Source organism: Herpailurus yagouaroundi, unplaced genomic scaffold (genome assembly GCF_014898765.1).
Source record: "Herpailurus yagouaroundi ecotype Mexico unplaced genomic scaffold, PumYag 182, whole genome shotgun sequence".
Classification (NCBI taxonomy): domain Eukaryota; kingdom Metazoa; phylum Chordata; class Mammalia; order Carnivora; family Felidae; genus Herpailurus; species Herpailurus yagouaroundi.
This window is the reverse complement of record NW_024412413.1, coordinates 20,056,940-20,080,401: the sequence shown is the minus strand read 5'-3', so window position 1 is coordinate 20,080,401 and position 23,462 is coordinate 20,056,940. Positions and strand designations below refer to the sequence as shown.

Here is a 23,462-nt window from a genome sequence, read left to right as displayed (position 1 = left end):
TTTAGCTTAGCATTTTCCAAGCTTTTTTGACCCCAGAAAGTTTCCTCTGAAGAATCCCAAATCCCAGTGTTCAGTGAATCCCCTCTTGTATTTTGAAGACATGACATCAAGTTTCTTGACATATTACATTAGTTATTTTGTAAAAAGTAATAAAACATATTCCTGTTCGGCAGTTTTAGAAAAGAAATCTCAGGCTAGTAAATAATCTTTGTAGTAAATATTCTAATAGTCTATATTATGTATAATTATATATAATATTATATATTATAATTATGATCTATTATATAAAAATGTGCTATTTTACCTTTTGTCAGGAATTTTTAAGCACTTTATTATTTTTTTTAAATTTTTTTTTCAACGTTTATTTATTTTTGGGACAGAGAGAGACAGAGCATGAACGGGGGAGGGGCAGAGAGAGAGGGAGACACAGAATCGGAAACAGGCTCCAGGCTCTGAGCCATCAGCCCAGAGCCTGACGCGGGGCTCGAACTCCCGGACCGCGAGATCATGACCTGGCTGAAGTCGGACGCTTAACCGACTGCGCCACCCAGGCGCCCCTAGGAATTTTTAAGCACTTTAAAATTAACAGCCATGTACATGTATTTTCTGTATCCTATTTTATATAGTCATAAGTTTGTTTTGAAATTCACAATTATTCTAGTGTTTAAGTACAAAGATTATTATTGTTTACACCGACATTAGTTTTTAGGCTTCGAGAAAGGAGGGGCAGAGGTTCAGATAACACTGAATGCCTATTTAAGCATCTAAAATTATATAGACCCTTTGAAATTCAGTTTAGAAAAGGAGAATATTCAGTGCCTCTGCACATGAACACTCTAAAGCAATTTTGTTTTGAATTTTACAAATGTGTTTTCATAAATATTTTTTTTTAATTACACAGCATTTGGCCAATACCAATATAATCATGAGGAAATGCTCATGAAGTTCCTAAAATAAATATTGGTAAACTTAGTAAGTATGACAAACTGATTTATCTTAATTAATGTAGTTAGTGCTGTCTTTTGTCTCCTAAATATAAAAGGGGAATTAGTCACAAGGTTTTGGGGGGCAGGAGAGAACAAATTCTCTTTTTTATGCTTTTTTTATGCTTATGTTCAAATGACTGTGGCATGCAAATTGTATCTGACACTGACTTTAGTTACAAAATAAGAACTCTAAAACACGTGTGTTGTTGATTTTGTCAAGGTTCAATTTTTAGCATTAATTTTTTTCCTAACCTACAGTCACATGAAATTTTTGCACAGAGCTCCATTTCTTAATCTACACTTTCACTGGATTGCTCTATTCTCTCACGCTTTTATTTATTTACTTTTCTCTTTGGTCTGTAATACTGAGTTTAATCTTTCAGGTACCGAGTCTTTTAAGGCTGACTCATCAGTTCAGGGTGTTTTGTGTGTTCTCTCTTTTTTCAGCCTTCTCTTTTTGCAGGAGACTTCTCTTTTGCAGGACAAAGTCCTTTTCTTCTTGACTTTTTCTTCCTATTTCTTGTTTCAGATGAAGAGGAAGCCTCCACGCCTAGTGCCGTGCCTCCAGGTTAGGATGATTCCAACTCCTTACCCCCACTTTGTAATTTATTGTTAATTGACAATAAAGAAAAAGAAAAGGCAGAGAACCTTGATGAGACAGTGTGCAAAGCGGGGTCACCAGCGTTTGCCTCTGCCAACACTAGCAGGGAAAACTTGGGCTTTAATGGTGATTTTTTTTTTTAAATGAAAGGAAACTTTCTTTGTGAAATAAATAAGATTAGTAAATGTTGGGTATGAATTTTAAGGACAAAAATGTTTTTCTTTCATTTCCAGCTATATGTCCTTGTTCCCTGTTCTTTAGATATTTGAATTCTTTTATTTTATTATTGTTCTTCTACTAATCTTCCAAACAAGCTGACTTCTATTTTTTTTTTCCCCAAGACGATTTCTAGTTTTTTTCCCCCATCATGAGGAAAGACAGGGTTTAGGGGAATCCAAGAAGGTTGGAGTCAGCTGTCCATTTTCACCCCTTGCCCTTGTATCATCCGAATCACACTTTCCTTTCAGGTGTGGGTAGTCGGGCCCTGGAAAGAAAAGATTCAGGTGAGCGCTCGCCTGCAGTAAGGCGTCCCGACCCCATCCTAATATAGTCACTAATGACCTCATTTCTTGAAGCTGTTTTAATTCTAATCTTTGTTTTATTCTGTTTGTAGCTTTTTTAAAAAAGCAATATTTTATTACAAATCTTCTTACAAGAAAACTAATGTATTGAGAAATGATTAATTTTGCATGACACACACACACACACACACATACAGGAATTTAGCCACACATATCACAGATTTGTTTGTTTTATTGTAGATATCATTTTTTAACATTTAGCAAATACAAAGAGATCAAGAAACTGAAAATCTCCATATTTGGGATATGCTAAAGTTAGAGAATAATTCACACTTCTCTAGAACTTTATTACAGTTTGTAAAAACCTCCAAATGTATCTTGTCAGCAGTCACTACAATTTTGTGAGGTCGTACATTCACTCGACAAATTCGTGTTAAGGGCTCACTACAATCCCACTGTGGGCCTCTAAAGGGACAGGCACTTTTGCAGGCACTTGTGGGTATACAAAGGAACAAAACAATACAAATTCCTGCTCTCTTATTCCAAATATGAATGGCCATAATTCATTCTTACCATGAATATCACAGACATTCACACGCACACGCACACACACACACACGTAATCATGTAACTACATTGTATAACTTCATTGTGAAAATGATGATTTCTAAGGATAGCATGACTGATACCTGAAAACTAAAATAACTAAATGTACATTTCCTTCTTTTCAAGAAACATTAACAGAGAGTTGGCAACCCATGCATTTTTTTTTTTTCCAGTTACTAAGTGGCTGAAACTGAACTTCTCTGCGTTTAGCTTTTGGAGACAGAGGGAAGGGATGTCTACAGTTCTCTCTCCTGCCCTTCTTGCTGGAGTTGACCACTGATTAATACCAGCCTAGCACTTGGAGTGCAACCTAAAAAATGAAAATAAACTTCAACTTCACTTTCAGCTTCTCTCTCTTCATGGGAAAGCCTCAGAGTTGATTTTTCTTTTTCTGTTTTTCCCCCTTTGCAGGATGCACCTAGTATTCTTGGAACTTGTGCCTGCTGGTCATGATCCGTTACTTAATTGTCAAACTACCGCCTCATTTATGCAAATCCAGTGGAATCATCTAATCATATAAAAGCAAGGAATCTAGAAATATCAGGCTAGGTCTGGCCCTAGCCCTTCTCAGTTGACCAGCAAAGTGATTTTTTTCCTTTAGTCTTTTCCAGTTCTGTTGTTGTATGGACGTGGCACATTATAGTCATTCACCTATTATGACACAGTTCTGCTTTAATATACTTCCCATCATTATTTATCTGTTAGGGGACAGACAGGACGGGGAAACTCTGGCTGCCAACAAACACAAAGTAACAACCTACCTGAAAAGTTTTACTATTTCTAGGAATTAGAAAATGTTCTATATGGAAGAGGCACCCTTTGTAAGAATGGGAATCTGTCACTCTACTGATGGCTCCAGGGGAGATGGATGGAAAGAATGATGTTATATTTATCCAGGTTTATTAGACAAAGAAAAGCTTCAGCATTGACAAGAACGACAAACCCAGGTAAGTCTGCCTAAGAAGGATCTGGCCCTGAAATGATCCTTTCCTTTCTTTCTTCTCAATAGAATGGTCTCTTGGCGAATCGCCTGCTACGGAGGAACAAGACAAGCAGAACGCCAATTCCCAGCTGTCCACCCTCTTCGTGGAGAAGCCTCAAACAGGATCAGTGAAAGTTGGTGAGTGCCAAGCATTAAATCTTGCTTTCCTGTTGAAATGGAGGTGAAATTCACACCACATGAAATTTACCATTTTAAAGTGAACAACCAGTGGCCGTTCGTACACTCAGTGCTGTGCAACCACCACCTCTATCTCAACATTTTCATCACCCCAAACAGAAACCATGTACCCCACTAAGTAGTTACTGACCATTCTCCGTCCCCTACCCCTCCCCAGCCCCTGGCTAATCTGCTTTGTCTCTATGGATTTCCCTGCTCTGGATATTTGGTGTAAATGGTATCACACAATATGTGACCTTTTGTGGCTGGCTTCTTTCCAATAGCATAATGTTTCCAAGGTCCATCCAAGCTGTAGCATGAGTCAGTACTTCATTCCTTTTTATGGCTGAATACTATTCTATCATATTTATATACTAGATTCTCATTTTTCTAACCTGAAATGGAGAGTGAAAGCTATCATTTTAGGAACCTTTAGCACATAGTTGTTGAGTTCCTAGACTCAGGAGTCAGATTGGGTTCAAATCACTTTCCTCATCTGTAAAATGGGGATACTACCTGTGAGGTGCTTTGAACAATGTCTGGTGTATCTTAAAGCTCTGAGCCAGTTTTGCTGTCATTGAGGCATACTCATTCCATAAGATGATTACAAATCTGCATACACACCATATGATAACAAGTAGTATCTCAGCAGAAACTAGTGGGATAGAGGGTTCACTTTGGAGACATTCATTCCAAAAATATTGATTACACACCTCCTGTTTTAGACACTGTCCTGAATACTAGTATAACATGTGAGAATTCAGAACTTACAATCTTTTTAAAAATTTATTTATTTATTTTGATAGAGAGAGAAAGTGTAGCAGGGGCAGAGAGAGAAAGAGAGAGAGAGAATCCCAAGCAGGCTCAGCACCATCAACACAGATTCCAAGGCAGGGCTCCACATAACAAACCGTGAGACCATGACCTAGGCCAAAATTGAGAGTCAGATTCCTAACCAACTGAGCCACCTAGGTGCCCCAGAACTTACAGTCTTAATGGGAGGAACAGACAATGAGAAATTAAACAAACAGATAATCACAAAAGCCAAGTGCCATGAAGGAAATAAACAGGGTGGTAAGTTAGGACCTAGTGGTCAGGAATTTTCACAAAGTAAGTTTTTATAAGGAATATATTGTGATCAGAACAAATGAGCCACCTAGCTGACTGGTTATATTCTAAAATGACCTCTTTCAGGTCTAGAATATAGAAGTACATTGCATGTGGATGGAAATATTTGTTCCCCTTGTATTTCTAGAAGACACCAAAGTGCTTGGCTGGATGCTAGTCTAGAATTTTTATGTCCTTAGGGCCCAAAAATCAATACAAATGGATAAGTAGTTTTATTTTGAAAAGATCAATTTTATTTAGTCACATTTAGTCATGTAAATCCAGACTTCCCATCATCTTGCCTAATAAAGAGGATGGAAAAAATCCATACATTTGTGAGGCTTTCCATTTTTATTTCATTTATACATGATAAAGCCAAACAAAAATTACTTCCTTATTAACCCATTTCTCCTTTTCTGCCTCATAACTTCAAAAACAGAACAAGTTGGAGTACCCTAAGAACTCCTAGGGCATGCATAAAAAATCAGGGCACCAGTCACATCACAGCCTCTGCAGGGCAATCCTGTGTAACTCCTTCCAGCTGAGAGCAAAACTAATGGCACTTTTTATGCCACAGTCTGAATTGCTTGTGCTTTTTCTAGGTGAAAATATCACCTTTATAGCCAAAGTCAAGGCTGAAGACCTTCTTAGAAAACCCACCATCAAATGGTTCAAAGGGAAATGGATGGATCTGGCCAGCAAAGCTGGGAAGCACCTTCAGCTGAAGGAAACCTTCGAAAGGCAAACCCGGGTATGGCCCTTATCTCCTGGCACAGGGTTCAGTTCGGTCATTCCTTCTGTGTCATTTTGAGGTTCAGCTTTGAGAGATTTCAGCCCCAGAAAATTCTCTAGAGTTACCACTCCTAGTGCCTATACTTGAGCCTGGTTGCCCTGCTGTGCCAGAGGCTGGGGAGCACATTGACCCCCTCCTATGTTGACAGCACTGTGCTGGAGCTCCCAGATAAAAAAACATTAAGCCAATGCTGAGGAATTTCAAAAATACCTGAGATGTGATAGCTTCTGTCCATTGGCAAGGTGGGGCTGAAATATGCCGGATGCATTTTGTTGCAGATGTACACATTTGAGATGCAGATCATCAAGGCCAAAGAGAACTATGCAGGAAACTACAGGTGTGAGGTCACCTATAAGGATAAGTTTGACAGCTGCACATTTGATCTTGAAGTACATGGTAAGAAAGTCTTCTTGTCTGGATAGATGTGTTTTTTTCCCCCATGGGATGTGAGGGGATAGAGGAGAAGAGGGTCATTTAATACTATGAGATTTTGAAAATAAAGTTTTCTTTCAAACTGTGTGTGTTTCTGATTGTGGTAGTCTCAGCAAGCCTGCTGAGTTAAATTGTTATGAAGCAATTTAAAAATGGAGTTTCAGGGGATTTTACTGCTAGGTACCTCTTGTCCATGCTATCTGTATTCCTTCAATCTTCTGGATAAGGGGTGATGCCATTTGTTCTTCTACTGAATGTGCCTCTTTCATTGGGTCAACTTATTCCCACTCAAGTTTGGGGGATAATTTCATATGGTACCAAGGATGTCAGGATACCCAGGTGGAAGGGAGGATTTCTCTTCTAAGGACTAATGTCAGATGGGGAATTTCTCCATCCATATGTTCTGTGTGCTGCCCAGAGTGAATTTAATAGGGTAAATGTAAATGTGTGCATGTAGATTAGGAAAAAACCACTTCTATAAGTATACAAACAGAAAGGTGACTTGGCGGCAAAGATCATAAACTTAAGATGAATCCAAAGTGTGATAAAGCCACAAGAAACAAAGCTGGTGTAATTTAATACTGTGATATAACAAGTGGAATAGGATCTAGGCTTAGAAAATAACACTACTCTCGCAACATGCTACTTGTTCCACATTTAGAGTAATGTCTTTGGCCATGGGTACCATACATCAACCTGGTTCTCTTCTGGAGTAAGGTACCCAGCAGGATGAAGAACCCAGAAACCACACCCTAATCAGCTGAATATGGTGTGAACGAGGCCAGGCATCCATAACAGATAAATAGGGGAAGTGCTGTCACACCAAAGTGTTTCAGACAAATTAGAATCTAAAGGTAGGAGTTATGAGGAGGTGAAAAAAAAATTTTTTTTTACTTAACTTCAGCATGAGTTCTTTCATTAAAGCTATGTACACAGCCTGGAAAGAGTATGAAACCCCATTTCAGGAGACGCCAAGTAAAGCCTGGGTGATCATGGACGTGCTGTAGAGATTTCTGTATCAAGTGGGAATCTGGTCCTGAGCAGGGCCTCTTCAACCTGGCCAGGAATCTCTGAGAATCACCTGAAGGGATTTTGAAGAGTATTAATTTCTGGGTGTCTGTCCCTTATCTGGTGAATCAAAATCTCCAGCAAGGAGATCAAGAAGATGATTTTTTTTTTTTTTTAATTCTTCAGGTAATTCTAGTGGAAAGGCAGGTAGAATGACAGCTAGATATGGTACCTCCTGTAGTCCCCACATCAATTCTGTGTGAGGGAGGATGAGGTATGATGCCTCAGCAGCTCAGCCATCCAGGAGGAGAGACATCCCCCACTCCACCTGGCGTTCCTTCCATCTGAGGAATTCCCACAGCCTGGAAAGGAACTGAGCACAAAATTGCCTTCTTAATGGGTATTTATTTTATTGTTTTCTTTCCTTTCAAAGAATCTACTGGGACTACTCCAAACATTGACATCAGATCTGCTTTCAAGAGAAGGTAACTTCAAAAGGGGAATGTAGGTAGCTTTGGTATACCATGCAAGTGCAGGGTTTTCAAACACATATTCCCTTCCTCCACACTCTTGTCTTCCAGATGAGAGCACCTCTTCACTCTAGTCAAACATACTATGTATCCAAAGGTTAGTGTTCTAGAAAAGCTGTAGGTTTAATTTCAAATCAGATGTATACTGATCATTTTTTAGATTATTCTGGTCATAGTGAAGCTCCTATTTTTTTGAAAACACACTTTTAGTCTCTTCACGTGTGACTTTGTCCTTAATTACATTATTTTCCACCAAATGTCCAAGAAAGATGTATAATGATATAGCATCAGTTGAGTGATGTCAGAAAACTTTTATTTATATTTCTTTTCATCTAGAAATTGCTTATGGAGCCATTCTCCACAATTAAGTAGTGACTTATTGAAGTTAGCACTATTTAAATATTGGATTATTAAATGAAAGACCACTGAGTCCACTAGAATAAAGAATACTGTAGAAAGGCAAAATATAGATACCCATTGGATTTATTTTGCAACTGCCAAGGCTGAAAAATTGGGGGTTGGGGACATGGAAGAAAAATGAAAAACAAAAAAAGTTCCAGTCTACAGGAAATGTAACTAGCCCCTTCCAGACATTATCTTACTCTCTGTATTTAATTTTTCCATAGTGTAAGTTCATTAATGAGAGCAAATATTTTGTTCTTCTTAAGACTGAATCCACTTAGTTTTGTTGATAAGGAAAATCATCCCAACCTATCATAAAGCAATGATTTAGTCTGTTAATAAAAGTCATATTTCTCTCCTAAATTATGAATAAATGAAAATTTTAATTACTTAAAATATATTTAATGTTACCTGATCAATAAGTTGTTATTTTTTTTAAGTCATAAGTTTGAATCCTATTACTTTCCTTCCACCTTCCCTTTCTCCATGATCAGCAAATGCGTAGGTCTAAAACTATGCTCATCCTATGAGCATAGTTCTAAGAGAGGGAGACATAATCTACTAAGTTTTGTGCTTTAAAAGAATAGAAATGTGTTTTCTTCAAAAGGTCTTCTCTAAATACCTGCTATTAAATAAATTTTGGGAACACATTATTTGAGTTTAATTCTTATAACTTACGTGTTATACACACTGTTTTTAAACCCGCAGACTCTTTTCTTAGAAACCATAACTAACATTTGTAAAGAGCAGGAAACAAAATCTTCATTAAAAAATTAAACATGTAAGTAAATATGTAGTGCCATTTAAATGTCAGCTCCATAGCTTCTATTTAGAGTTTCTATGAAATCATGGAGGTGGCTGCATGCCTAATTTAAGATGCATTTCTCTATAGGAAAGTATTCCTAGTAAAGGGATCATCAATAATTTAAAGTCAAATTTTTGAAAAATACATTTGAAAAGGTATAAATATCAATAAGAAAATGAAAAGTTTATAATGATTTCCCTTTAAAACAGAAAGGAATGCATCTTTTAAAAAGCTCTGCACTAGTTCCATTTTTGTTATGTTGGTATCACATTATCTGATTCAACTATTGATGGACACAAAGAAGTTACCTTTGAATATAAGCTCTGTACTTATATATTTGACACTGGTATACTTCGTTCTCCAAGCCAATCTCTGACATCAATAACAGAGATCAGCAAAAGTCCTTTGCTTTTTACACAGGTATGTTTCTACAGCCCCCAAACTTGGAAAAACAAAGTACTTTGTGTTGCTTGGCTTAAGTGCATTTGTGTTACTCTGTTTTAACACAAATCCAAGCAGTTTTATATATGCAATCTACAAAAATGCGTCTTCTGAAATCATAGAGTAACACAAGCTCTTCATGTTTACTTTTCCACAAGTACATACCCCAAAACTTAAAATGTCACTTGTGTGAAAAGAAATAGTTTGTGTTGATTTAGTCCCATGACTTGTGTGCCAGTACAAAATTGCATATACGTTATATGTAGAGTGTTTGGGGGAAACTGTTGTGTATATGTCTCAGCATTAAACCCAGATTTGCTTTTTTTTTTGTTGTTAATGACAGTGGAGAAGGTCAAGAGGATGCAGGGGAGCTTGACTTTAGTGGTCTCCTGAAACGTAGGTGAGAACCGAGCGATGGAGTGAGGCGCTGTGGCCTGGAAATCTTTTAGACACTCACTGAGAGAAGTCAAGTTTAAAGTGGATGTTTTTCGAAGAATTTCTCATTTCTTAAAACGTGTTTCGCTTATAGAATATAACACAGAGTCAACTAAGAAAGAGACAGAGAAACCACTGCATACTAATCTGCTAAAGATTTTAGTTGATGCTTTTTAACCTTCTTTTTAAATCTTTCATGAGTTTCACATGTTTTCTTAGTTGGGGATGAGGAGATCTGAAAACTGAGGCAGAAGACTTAAATACCTAGAAGCTTCTGATTTCTCTAATAATTTCTATCATTTCAAGCATGATCAAATAACTAGAGCCTCTATTCTCCTGCCTTTGATATTTTACCAAAAAATCAGTTCAGTTTCACAATTTTGGTAAAAGTCTGCAGGTGTATGTGTGTGTGTGTATATATATATATATATATATATATATGTATATATATATGTGTGTGTATATATATATAATGTTTTTAAAGGAAGACCTATTTTAAAATAGTATTTGTGATTGTATTTCATCAAATCTAAGACACCATTCATTTTAATATATGTGTTTTATAAATCAGCAAGCAATGAAAACATTGCTCCAAGGTGTTTATTATGACACACTATTGATTATAGGATACATCCTTATTTTAAAAATGTTTAGAAGTCAAAAAATATGCATTTTAGAGATAAAATAAATTAGTAAAATGGAAATAAATGTTTAGTATTATCAGTCACACTCCCTAACGTTGTTCTCTTACAATAAAAATTATAGATTTCATTATGGATATTCAGTACATAATGATTTTATAGGATTTCTCCCCATATATGCATATACATAATCATATAATGTATTATGTATGTGTTTTGTATAAAGCTATACATATTCAGATATTTATTATAGCACAACTAAAAGAAATTGATATTTGCTGAGATTTTATTTACCTACCAAATGTGCAAATAAATCATAAAACTATGATTCTAAATTAATAATATATAATATTGATATCAGTTTTCATTAACTTTTCAGGTTCACTTTTTATTACTTTTAGTGCTTTCTATGGTTACTAAAGAAATGTGTATAAATACACTTCACAACAAATTACAAGTAGAATAAAATGGACTTGTGTCTGTTCTCAGTTTAGTTGGATGGCTTTATTCAAGTCCTTATGAATGAAAAATTCCCCCAGGTCTAAAAGTTGAGGTTGAGAACATAAATATTAACAGTATTGTTAATATTTAATAATTTAATAAATATTGGTAATTTATTAATTACCAGTGGATATTAGCCAATCAAGAGACGTTGGCAGTATCAAATATACCTTTCCCTCTTTGGCTACTTCAAATAATCATTAGTCTCAATAATATCTATTAATTCCCCAAATTTATTTAAAGCAATAGTATATGAAGTGACCCTAAGTGAAACTTACCCTTCCTCACTTTACAGGTGAGAAATCAAAGACCAGACCTATCAAGTAACTTACCCCAAGTCATACAGCTAGAGACAGGGCAGGGACCTAAATCCACGTTTTCCTCTGAGGCAGCTCATTCCATATAAGAAATACCACACTGAATCTACTTTGGAAGTTGGTGCTTCAGTTTATAATACAAATTGACACTGTAGGAAGACAAGAGATTTTTTTTTTCCTCCTGCAATCATTTACTCAACCAGGAAAACACTAAGTGCTTCCTTAGTGCCTTCTGTGTGCCAGTGCCTTCCAGTGCCTGGAATGCAGAAAGGGCTGTAATACACATTTGTGGGAATGAAAAGGTGGTGGTAAAAATATGGATGTGGGTCTCAACTCTCCCAGTTACAAACTGCACGACTGGTCAAATTACATGTCCTCTCTGAGATTTGTTTTCCACATCTGTAAACGTGGAGAACAAAAACTACTTGAATCAAATGTAAAAAGCTGGCTCATAGTAGGTGTCAAATATTCACTCCCACCAAAAATGTGACATTTTCCTTTGAAGAGCCTTTATTCATAAAAAGACATAATACACACACACACACGTATCAATCAATCAAGATGTAATACAATAGATTAAACACCATGCTCTGATTAAAAAGGAAAAAAGAAAGAAAAAAGAATGACTACTAGTAGTTTGTAGAGTCAAAGAAATCTAATTAATGATCAAAATTACTGAAGACAAAATGGGCAGCAAACATGTCTCCAGTTCTCACTTTCTTTACATCCCCTAATTATGATTTTGACTCATAATTAAATTGTTAGCCTGACTATATTCATTTAATATACTATACTAATCACCATTATAACTTTAGAAATCATTGTGTTTTCCTACTAATTTGTGAATTGCATTTGTTTTCATTGTGGCAATGACACCATTTCTACTCCAAGAGTGTGTGGCAAAATCCCTATCAAAATAAATATCTTTATATCTCTCTACAACATCCCTCTACAACAAAAGATCTCCTTGACCTGAACAAAACTGGAGTATTTCAAATAGACATTAGCTAAATTGGAATAAATCTATTAGGCAAAATCTTGTTATGGGATATTATATATATATATATATATATATATAGCAATTATAGAAATTTTATATAGAAGAAAACTTTCAAGTATATATATATAGAAATTTTATATAGAATATAAATATATATTTATATATAAATATATATTTATATATATATATAGAAATTTATATAGAATAAAACTTTCAAGTATATATATACTTGATGGTCCTAGTAAAGTACAAAGCAATCATAGAAATTTTATATAGAAAAAAACTTTCAAGTATACTTAAAAGTTTTATTCTACATAAAATTTCTATGATTGCTTTGTACTTTACTAGGACCATCAAGTTATAGAAATTTTGATGTAGATGAAAGTACTGTGAATGTTATATAGGTCTATCCCAATGCTTGAAAAGGAATCAGTAGTGCCTATAGAAGATGAATTTCTCTCCTACTGTAATTTAATATAACCATGCAGATAGGGCCATGCACAGCCACCATGGTAAGTAAAGATCTATTCTGGATGAGTTAAGGTAATGCTACAGGTAGAAGCCTTGACTTCACATTCAAGTAAAAAATAATGAATACTTCTCTTTGCAATTTGGAATTGAATTAAGTAATAGAAAAAGATGGACTAGGAAAGAGGTTACTGGTTTGTGGATACCAAGTTTGCTAAGATTAAGAAGATAGTAGAGCAAGGTATATTTTGGTGTTTTAATGAAAAAAAAATGGTGAGGATGATTGGTTTTATGAATCTACCAACAAAACTGACTTAAGAAATCACACTGACAACAATGATGTTTATACTGGCTTCCCTTATATAAATATTCACATCATGGATCCAGGTATGTCTTAGTATTTGACTTGTTCTTCTTGCTATTTTAATCTAGTTTGGTATCTTTAAATCCTTTTACCAGTGTTGGGAGGATACTCGAAATGTGGATGTAATTCTTCTTGGTTGAAATACAAATTTAACACAATGTAATATGGCATATTTTTTACAGTGAGGGGACTATTTAGGCTGGAATACAAAAGAAAATAGAGCACTAATAAAGTGGTTGAAGAAACACATACAAAAACTATACATAGGTACACAGACACATTTTAATTGCAGTTTTCCAAGACTTTCTACAAAATATTTAAAGGATGTATTTGAAATTTAGACTGCTTTCAGACAGTAAACCTAGTAGATCTGGCAAATTATTACCAATATTCCAACTTCAGGACAATTTTCTTAAGCTTTTCAATTTATCTGTGTTAATAGAGTGTGTAGTTATTATCTCAGTGACATATGAAAATAATACTTGCGTATTGAGCTTGTAAGAGGCACATTTCCCTAATGGTGTTATCTGGTCCTTCCCATAAAGGTTACTGACAGGCCAATGACCTCCCACTTCCTTCCACTTTCCAGGAGATTTGCCTCAGCATCCTCCTCCACTGGGCAAAAAGACTTACACGACAATGTAAATTAGATATTTAGAAGTCATCCTTGCCTAACGCCACCCTAAATTCTATGTTAATATTTATATTCTCCTCTCCTTCCCTATGATTACAATCCAGTATTTTCTCAAAAAGTACAGAAACAGGTGTAATTAATGTGACAATGCAAACACATGTAACCCATCATTTGCTAACATGATAGCAAGAATCTGTTTTCTCACTGGTGTTTAAGATGTGTTGACCAGTTTTCCTGAAAAATCATACCCAAACCAGCATTATTCACAGTAAGTAGTCACTGTAACATTTCCAAATTAACCTGATAAAAACAGTCAACTAATTCTTTCTTTAAAAATCAGGATTATTTAGGGGCGCCTGGGTGGCGCAGTCGGTTAAGCGTCCGACTTCAGCCAGGTCACGATCTCGCGGTCCGTGAGTTCGAGCCCCGCGTCGGGGTCTGTGTCTCCCTCTCTCTCTGCCCCTCCCCCGTTCATGCTCTGTCTCTCTCTGTCCCAAAAATAAATAAACGTTGAAAAAAAATTTTTTAAAAAAATCAGGATTATTTAGCCAACAAAGGAAATCAATTTAAGTTACATTTTGCTTTTAAACTAGTGTTTATGCTTGATTTTTTCTTTCATTTATTGGTTTTAAAATAAGGACAGACAAGTGTACTTTAAATCTCATATCGTGCGTGTCCTTTATATTTTCTGTATGTTCTTTAGTCAGTGATCAAAATTTGGGATCATAATTTTGATAATTACACTAAGAAGTTATTTTCCCTTTGTTCATGGGATCTTAGCCATTTGCTTTAAAAGTTTAACATTTAGGGGTGCCTGAGTGGTTCAGCCGGTTAAGTGTCTGACCTTGGCTTAAGTCATGATCTTGAGGTTCGTGGGTTTGAGTCCCGTGTTAGCTCTGTACTGACAGCTCAGAGCCTGGAGCCTGTGGTCTCCCTCTCTCTCTCTGCCTCTCCCCAACTTGTGCTCTGTCTCTCGAAAATAAATAAACATTAAAAAATTAAAAAAAAATAAAAGTTTAACACTTACATTTTTATAATTCATACCCAACCTGCTTTCAAAAAATTTCAAGACAGTGCTTTAAGACGAGATATGAGAGCATTTTTGGCCTCATTTTCCTTTTCTCCTGCCAATTTAGAAAAAAAAAAAAATATTTAAAAAAGTGAATGTATCCACAAAAATCATATTTAAGAAAAAAACAAAAAAAACATTCTGGCAGTGTCAAATTTTTTTTCTGTATATAAAACAGCAAAAAATGGTTAGTGTACACATTTACTAATATGGTAGGAAAATGCAATTTGCAAAATCCTAAGATTTGAAATACTTATTTGTATGTACTGTCTTCACATATAAGCTAGAATGTATACAATGAAGGGAGAAAGAGATCATTTTTCTTTTATAGACCAATATTTAAATCTTCTCATTCTTAATCCACTTTTCCGAATTATTGCAGTTGCCTATAGCCTAGATGCCAACTGATCTTAAGTTCCTCAAAATCTCACCTTCTCTTTAAACTTTCAAGTTGAAAATAAGTAAAAACATCTTCAGAACACTTCCTGATACCTTTCTCTCTCCCTAATATTGTATTGTTAACTAGGAAAGCGAGAGCGTCAATATAAGCTCACACACCTGATCTTTAACTATATGGAAGTTTCCTTGAGACCGCGGCCTTTAAGTACTCAGTCTTTAAAAAGGGGGACTTTTTTTTTTTAATTTTTTTTTTCCAACGTTTATTTATTTTTGGGACAGAGAGAGACAGAGCATGAACGGGCGAGGGGCAGAGAGAGAGGGAGACACAGAATCGGAAACAGGCTCCAGGCTCTGAGCCATCAGCCCAGAGCCCGACGCGGGGCTCGAACTCACGGACCGCGAGATCGTGACCTGGCTGAAGTCGGACGCTTAACCGACTGCGCCACCCAGGCGCCCCTAAAAAGGGGGACTTTTAACACTGAACCGACAAATCGGTACTATACTCCAGCCTTTCTTGTGCTTCGGGGCCGGTGGGCGGCTACTAAACTAGGCAATGGTTCTCCCCGGTTAGGGAGGTGAAGCCTCAGGAGGAAGAACCCGAGGTAGACGTGTGGGAGCTGCTGAAGAATGCGAACCCCAACGAGTATGAGAAGATCGCCTTCCAGTACGGCATCACCGACCTGCGCGGCATGCTCAGGCGGCTCAAGCGCATGCGCAGAGTGGAGAAGAAGAGCGCAGGTGAGCTCTCCTGGGGGAGGTGGCAGCGGGGCCAGCATCCAAAGCGGACCAAAGAAATGATGGCGAACCCCCTGCAGGGATGCTTCCTGTCTCTCTCTGGTTTGGGGCGGGGATAGATGGGGCGGAATTTGCAGGGGTTACACTTCTTACCTTTGGCTTTGGGCGGAGGAGTTCACTGCTCTGCACATCAGTAGCTATGAGGGTAGCAGGTAGCTAGTGAACACTTAAGGTAACGGAGATTGACTTTACAAGTACCTCATACAGCGTGTAACAGAACAATAAATATCTTCCTTCTCACTGGGAATTTCTCAGTGGCCCTTTCTCCAGACTCCATATCTCCCTCACTCTGAAATTCTTGATTATTACTTACAGTAGATTCGATGTCTCTTTGTTTTGCCATCATATTCTTCCACCCATTAAATGGGGACTGGGGAATTCACTTCTCACACCCAGTGCGGTTGTAAAACAGCTATGCTGCTCCCTTGAGATCTGAAGTGAATGGATTTTGTTGTGGTTTTAAATATCTCTTAAAAAATACTTTGAGATGTTGAAATTTAAAATTTACAGAAAGAAAAACAAGAGCGACACATTTTAAACTGATCATAAGCTCTTCAAAGTTTCCTACATTTGGTCATGGTCAGTTATCCGTTTTGTGACACATCAAGGTAACATATCAATCCTATTATTGTTTACTGTTTGTTAATGTCCAAATCGAATTTGTTTATTTATTTAGGCACCCAACCTGGATGTCCAAGCAGAATTTAAAGTCTCTTGCCATTTCTTTTAAAAAATCTGCCCTTTATTTCTAAACCTCCCTGTAAACTGGGTGAGAAATGGACCCAGAGAAATATAGAAGTGTTTTGTTTTTTGCTTTGTTTACATAAGTCAGCCATTCCCACTATTTCAAAACTTCAAAACCTTCAGAAGTTTAATTCTTGAGAGGTATCTGAGATGATATAGTCATCACAAACATGTCAAATGCCAAAGTATAGAGCCAGCTGATATCTCTTTTCCCCCACACTGGCCTAATTCTTGCCATTAGCTCTGAATTGATGTCATGAGGTATATGATAAATAACTTTTTTAAAGCTAGTATTTATTATATCATGTTAAAATATGAGGAAGTGAGTTTAAGCAATACTATGGCAAAGTCTCAATGATGGAAACAGAAGCAGAAAAATTCTATGACGCATTCCACGGGTGTACGTATTTTCCAAACTGTCTAAATGAGTATTATCTTTAAAATCAGGGAAAAACTATTAAATTTATTTTTTTTAATTTTTTAATGTTTATTTATTTTTGAGAGACACAGAGAGACAGAGCACAAGCAGGGGAGGGGCAGAGAGAGGGAGACACAGAATCCAAAGCAGGCTCCAGGCTCCGAGCTGTCAGCACAGAGCGAGACACGGGACTCGAACTCAGAAACTGTGAGATCATGACCTGAGTGAAGTCGGACGCTTAACTGACTGAGCCACCCAGGCGCCCCAAAAACTATGAAATTTAAAAAGAAGTTAATTTCTGCTTAGGACTTTTCAAAGATAATCTTTTTTAAAAACTACTATGTTCTATGTTATTTAAAATGTTTTGAAGTCCTGAGTTCCTAACCATATATGTATGAAGTATTTAATATGTGTCACTATTTGGACAAGTTTCCACAGTACAAAACTTTGGTAAGTCTACTATTTCAATTAGTCAAAGGCATTCAGTTTCATCTTATGAGTCATTGAATTTATCTCATAAATTCTGTGTTAAAAAACTGTGACATATAAGAAGTACAGAGATAATGCCAATAATCCTGATAGGAATCATGCTAGAATAGGCATATTCTTCGAGTTCACTTTCATCTGGATCCTTTATAATTTCCTGAAGAGTTAGGACAGTCATTTTTTTAATATTAAATTTATTGTCCAGTTGGTTTCCATACAACAGCCAGGGCTCATCCCAACAGGTGCCCTCCTCAATACCAGGACAGTCATTTTTAAAGGCTCTTCAATACTCTTATGTTTCTTTCAAAAACATGTGGGTTCTCTTCAAATTGCTAAGTCATCTTATGATATATAAATCAACACAGAATTCTAAAATATAGAGGATAATTTGGAAGGTTCCTAATTTATTTCTACTTTGAGTATCCATTTTTCATTTAGTTTTAGGTTCTTATACATACATCGACTATTTAAATTCACAGCATATGTATGCACATATTGACATAGTTTTGCTTTTTCTCTCTACCAGCTTTTGCAAAAATTCTTGACCCTGCATATCAGGTTGATAAAGGAGGCAGAGTAAGGTTTGTTGTGGAACTGGCAGACCCAAAGTTGGAGGTGAAATGGTATAAAAATGGTCAAGAGATTCGACCCAGTACAAAGTAAGTGGGCTTTGCAAATAATCAGTGATAGCTACATAAATCAAACAGTAGTTTGACTTAATTTTCTATGAATAAAAACATGCTTTTGTTATACCTTTTTAATGCAAAATCACATGGAGGGGGAGTAAAAACTTTTCATGTGTTTTGGAGCCATTAAGATTACAGTGCTATCTAAATAAAACTTTGTTTTATGTTTTAATTCTATACAAACTATTTTGAGTTATTTCAGTTCCAGTTTTGTGTCAATATAGGTTATATCTGATTATTTCAGAGCACTGTCAAAACTTCTCCCAATTTTTAAAAGAAAATTTTGAAAATTTTGAAATATATATTTGGCCTACCAGCTGGGAATCACACCTTATAATTAGAGAACTTTTGTTTTTCCAAAAGAGCATCTAAAGCCTGTATTTTATTTCTTGGCCCTCTCTCAAATGAAGGAAACAGACTAATCCCTGATGTCTGATGGTATTGCTAGTCTATTATGAAACTACTTTACACAGATCCTTCTCAGCCTGAGAGATTTTCAACTCCAATATATTTTTTTAAGTTAACAGGAGCCACATGCACATTTATAAAAAGACTTTAATCCTGAAAATCTGTCACTTCTGGAGTGCAATTAGGTGGTTTCCAATTTCTTAATGTGGTCATGCCTACAGAGTGACTTTGTGATAATAATGTTTGTGTCTGATAAAAATCTCTTGAAAGCGGCTTGAATTTACCAAAAACATAATTTTAATCGGTTATTTTTATCTATAAAATGTTGTGTAATGCTTTATTCTTGAAGTCTTCAATTAGAAGATTTTCCAAATAAGAACTTTTTCTTTAGTTTGTTATAATGCTCTAATATACTCATCCATAATCCAGATCACAGACAATTAAATTTTGTGATATTCCTGGCTTTTAGTTTTTTGCCTCCAAATGCTCAAGTTCTTTTTTAGTAGATTGTTACTGTGATATGATAATACTAGTTCTTAAGCTCATTTAAAAGAACATCACGTTCTAAAAAATTACTGCCTGTAACAGTGATTAAGTTCACATTATTGCTTAAATTGTATAATCACTTATTCACCTAACAAAATCTATTGTGTCACTGCACTAAGCCATAAATGGAATCAAGGAATCAATGAGTAAGGTTGAGTCCCTGTCCACCTGTAAACTAGATGAATCAGCAGGGGTGGGGGTGGTGCCTGAGTGGCTCAGTGGGTTAAACATCCGACTTTTGATCTCCGCTCAAGTCATGATCTTGCAGCAGTTCATGGGATCAAGCCCTGCCTCAGGGTCTACACCGACAGTGTGGAGCCTGCTTAGGATTCTCTCCCTATCTCTCTGTCCCTCCCCTGATCTCTCTGTCCCTCTGCCATGTTCTCTCTCTCCCTCTCTCTCTCTCTCTCCCCCCTCCCCCACATTCTCTCTCTCAAAAATAAATAAATAAACTTTAAAAAAATAAACTAGATGAATTGGTCATTTAAAAAAATTTACAGAGTTCAAAATCTCTCTGACAACCTTAGCCAATCCTACTTTCCAACAATGGGTTAAAAAAATTAAAAAGCAAATATGTGAGTACTAATTTATATATGAAATAAAACTTCTATAAAAATACAGATGTTAAATATTATGTGTAAATATGAATATGTATTACAGTGTGCATTATGAAGCTAACAACAGTTTTCACATTTTCTGTTAACTATGTAAGATATGCTACATAAATGGCAGATCATAATTATATCCTTGACTTTCAAACATTGCTGAATTACAAGCCAAATTTGCTGGTAATAAAAAAATAAAATCAAGTTCACAGACTGTTATCTCCCTCCCATTTCAAACAGATACATCTTTGAGCATAAAGGATGTGAAAGAATCATGTTTATCAATAACTGTGCGCTAACGGATGATTCAGAGTATTATGTGACAGCTGGTGATGAGAAATGTTCCACCGAGCTGTTTGTGCGAGGTAAAGTGCAATCTCTTACTGTAGTCTTCAACAACCTTTGGCACTCCTTCTCTCAGGGGTAGTTATCAAAATGAGTGGGACAGGTAAGCTCTTGAGCTCTAGGGCACAGGTAACAGCACGCCTAGAAATGGGTTTGCTTGGGGACAGACTGGCTCTGCATGGAAGCTCCTCTACACTGGCCATTATTACGTATCCTAATTAATCTTTAAGTTTGTTGAAGACTAGAAAAGCTGAGGGGGGGGGAAGACTGGTGAGTCTAAATACCTCATGTTTTTGACTCAAGCAAACAGTATAATTATTCTAGTTATAGCTTCTGAAACCCAACAAACTTTACTGAATAATCCTCATTTCACACATTCAGCTGATTGCAAATACACTTCTCTCAAAATCAGTTTTATTAGTGAAAGGGAATCAATGGTTGACACCGAGGGTGCTGAAGACAATCTTTTACTAAAACATTGTGAAAAGAGCTGGAGGGTGTAGATGAAGCCCTCTGAATACAGAGAGCTCTGCAATCAGAGCTCCAACCAGAACCACCAGATCTTCCATCACAAATGTCTACCACGTGGTTTCTTATTTGCCAAAGGAAGGATATTTGATACATGTTTTGTCTGCTCTCCAGAACAATAATTGATTTGATTTGAAGAGTCTGAGAAAATTGGGAAAACTTACCCAGGGCTGCTAACTATTTATTTTGCCAACAAAGATATAAAACAAAACAAAACAAAAAACCACCTGCCAACTATCTACCACCATCTAACCATAACCCTATGGTAGATGATACTTTCTTACTGTTGGTCTTTTATCTGTGAACAAATCTGTGGTCATGAGCAGATTTCAAGCATTTAATGATTCTGATTCTCCTTTTTTTTTTTTTTTTTTTAAACAGAGCCTCCAATTATGGTAACCAAACAGCTGGAAGATATGAATGCTTACTGCGGGGAAAGAGTGGAATTAGAATGTGAGGTGTCGGAAGATGATGCTAATGTGAAATGGTAAGTAACTTTCCTGAGGTCTGTCCATTTTTAATAGATTTTTTAAAATATGCTTTTATAGATTGGAGAACAGGAAATGGCTTTTACACATATGAAAAAATTCACAACCTCATTTGTGTTAGTAGAAATGGTAACTAAAACTACAAAGATGCTGGGAGTTTTTTCACCTATGAAACTAGAAAATGATCCAGAAAATTAGACTGGTAAATGTAGGGAAGTAGGCACTTAGTAAGAAATGGATAGCTCATGGTTGTCCAGATCTGTTTGACTCCAAATCCCATGGATGCTCCTAAGTTCCAAAAGTTGCTTACTCTCACCATGCCACACTGGCAACTTACATGAAAAAGTATTATATATTTTCCCTAGTTACCTTATTTTTATAGTACCTCAGAAAAATGTTTTAGGCTAAGAATCACCAATTATTTTAAAAAATAAAAGCATTTTTTTGTCCAGTTAAAGAGTGTTTTCGCAAGTTCTATGTGAGTAACATCAAAATTAAAACTAAGAGATCCATAATAAAATTAAATGCTTTGTTGAAAAGTATAGTAAATTACACAGCATGAATCTGTGGTAATTGGTACAGAGTAGATTGTTCATTCTAATCTATAATCATAGCTATCTTTAAAAAATGTTAAGTGAGGGGCGCCTGGATGGCCTAGCCAGTTAACCATCCAACTTTGGCTCAAGTCATGATCTCATGGTTGGTCCTGTCTCGGGCTCTGTGCTCACATCTCAGAGCCTGGAGTCTGCTGCAGATTCTATGTCTCCCTCTCTCTGCCTCTCTGTCTCTCTCTCTCTCTCTGTCTCTCTCTCTCTCTGAAAAATAAACATTAAAAAAATTTAAAACATATTAAGTGATACAATTCTTATTAGTGAGTGGAAGAGTATTATTCTCTCGTAGCATATTCAACTGATTTTGAATGAGAAGAAAGAGCTTATGTTCTTTTAATGTAATTTTTTAGACAATCCTTGTTACATTATTAATCCATTTGATGGAGTGATCGTACATTCTTTAATTCAACAAATAGTTCTTAGATACCAGGATATAGCAAAAACAAAAACAAACAAACAAAAAAAACAAAACCAAGACCAATAAGGTCCATTTCCTGAAGGGTCTTTTATAAAACTTTTTATAATCTATTTAAACTCAGGTTTAAGAATGGTGAGGAGATTATTCCTGGTCCAAAATCAAGATATCGAATTAAAGTTGAGGGCAAAAAACATATTTTGATCATAGAGGGAGCAACGAAGGCTGACAGTGCAGAATATTCTGTAATGACAACGGGAGGACAATCATCTGCTAAACTTAGTGTTGACTGTAAGTAAGATCTCCTTGGGTATCTTCCAAGTTGCGTATCTACTGGTGTTGCATTTGTTAATTCAATTTTAGGAAAGTTTCTATCTATTTTATTTCTACTGGCGGCAATTTTAAATATGTAAAATTGGATTCATTCTGAGTGTCTATGTCATATCAGTCAGGGTCTCTGAAAAAGAAATCGACTACTCAGTTTAATAGTAAAACACAGGATTGGGAAGGAAGTATAAAAATCACCTGCCACAGAAATGGTCCAAATGGTTAAGAAGCACTGTAATCCCAAGACCACATAAGTAGATGATAAATACTTAGATACAATATAAAATCCTGAAAATGTTTGTGTAACCCATGAGTGAATTTGCTATCAATTCATTAAATAAACATTCAACATTCTGCAATTACATTTGGAGTGAGAAGGAAGTTACTCAAACCAAGGGGGATCAAATGAGAACATTGTAAGAACCCATTTGCTACTAAGATCCAGAAGCATGAGAGAATTTATGTACTTCCCCAAATACCTCCAAATAGTAGTCACTCCTCAATGGCAGAGTCTGTCTCTTCCAGCTGGCCATGAAAATTAAGATAGCAAATCTCACAGGAAGTTTGGTAGTAACACATGCAGAGCAGAAATCCTGCTTCCTTACTTCTTTCTTAGTCCAATTATGATTCATAGGATCGCTGAATTATTCAGAAGTTATCTCAGTTACACTCACTCCTTATGCATCGCGGAGTTGTGGTCATTTTCCTTTAATACCAAAACAGTTTTTTCAGCCATGGACAGATATTTGTATCCATTTAAAGCAATTACAGTCAGTTCTGCTATAATATAACATATGCATTTCTAAAATCAATATGCTATACAAAGTTATGCAATAAAACC

At 36.1% G+C, this 23,462-nt stretch overlaps 1 protein-coding gene across 9 annotated transcripts in view; it reads left to right on the top strand.

Annotated features, from left to right (window-relative positions):
- MYBPC1 (myosin binding protein C1) overlaps positions 1–23,462 on the top strand; it is a 97,484-nt gene that overhangs the window by 26,993 nt on the left and 47,029 nt on the right. For 6 of the 9 annotated variants that reach the window (XM_040491087.1, XM_040491083.1, XM_040491090.1 and 3 more), the window contains exons 4-15: positions 1,516–1,554; positions 2,055–2,090; positions 3,724–3,834; positions 5,583–5,731; positions 6,052–6,169; positions 7,647–7,698; positions 9,735–9,791; positions 15,791–15,957; positions 18,189–18,321; positions 20,148–20,272; positions 21,162–21,267; positions 22,419–22,585. In XM_040491087.1, the coding sequence (XP_040347021.1) occupies positions 1,516–1,554; positions 2,055–2,090; positions 3,724–3,834; positions 5,583–5,731; positions 6,052–6,169; positions 7,647–7,698; positions 9,735–9,791; positions 15,791–15,957; positions 18,189–18,321; positions 20,148–20,272; positions 21,162–21,267; positions 22,419–22,585 (1,260 nt within the window). The remainder of the gene's footprint in view (positions 1–1,515; positions 1,555–2,054; positions 2,091–3,723; positions 3,835–5,582; positions 5,732–6,051; positions 6,170–7,646; positions 7,699–9,734; positions 9,792–15,790; positions 15,958–18,188; positions 18,322–20,147; positions 20,273–21,161; positions 21,268–22,418; positions 22,586–23,462) is intronic. The other 3 variants (XM_040491091.1, XM_040491086.1, XM_040491088.1) reach the window with 2 other exon arrangements.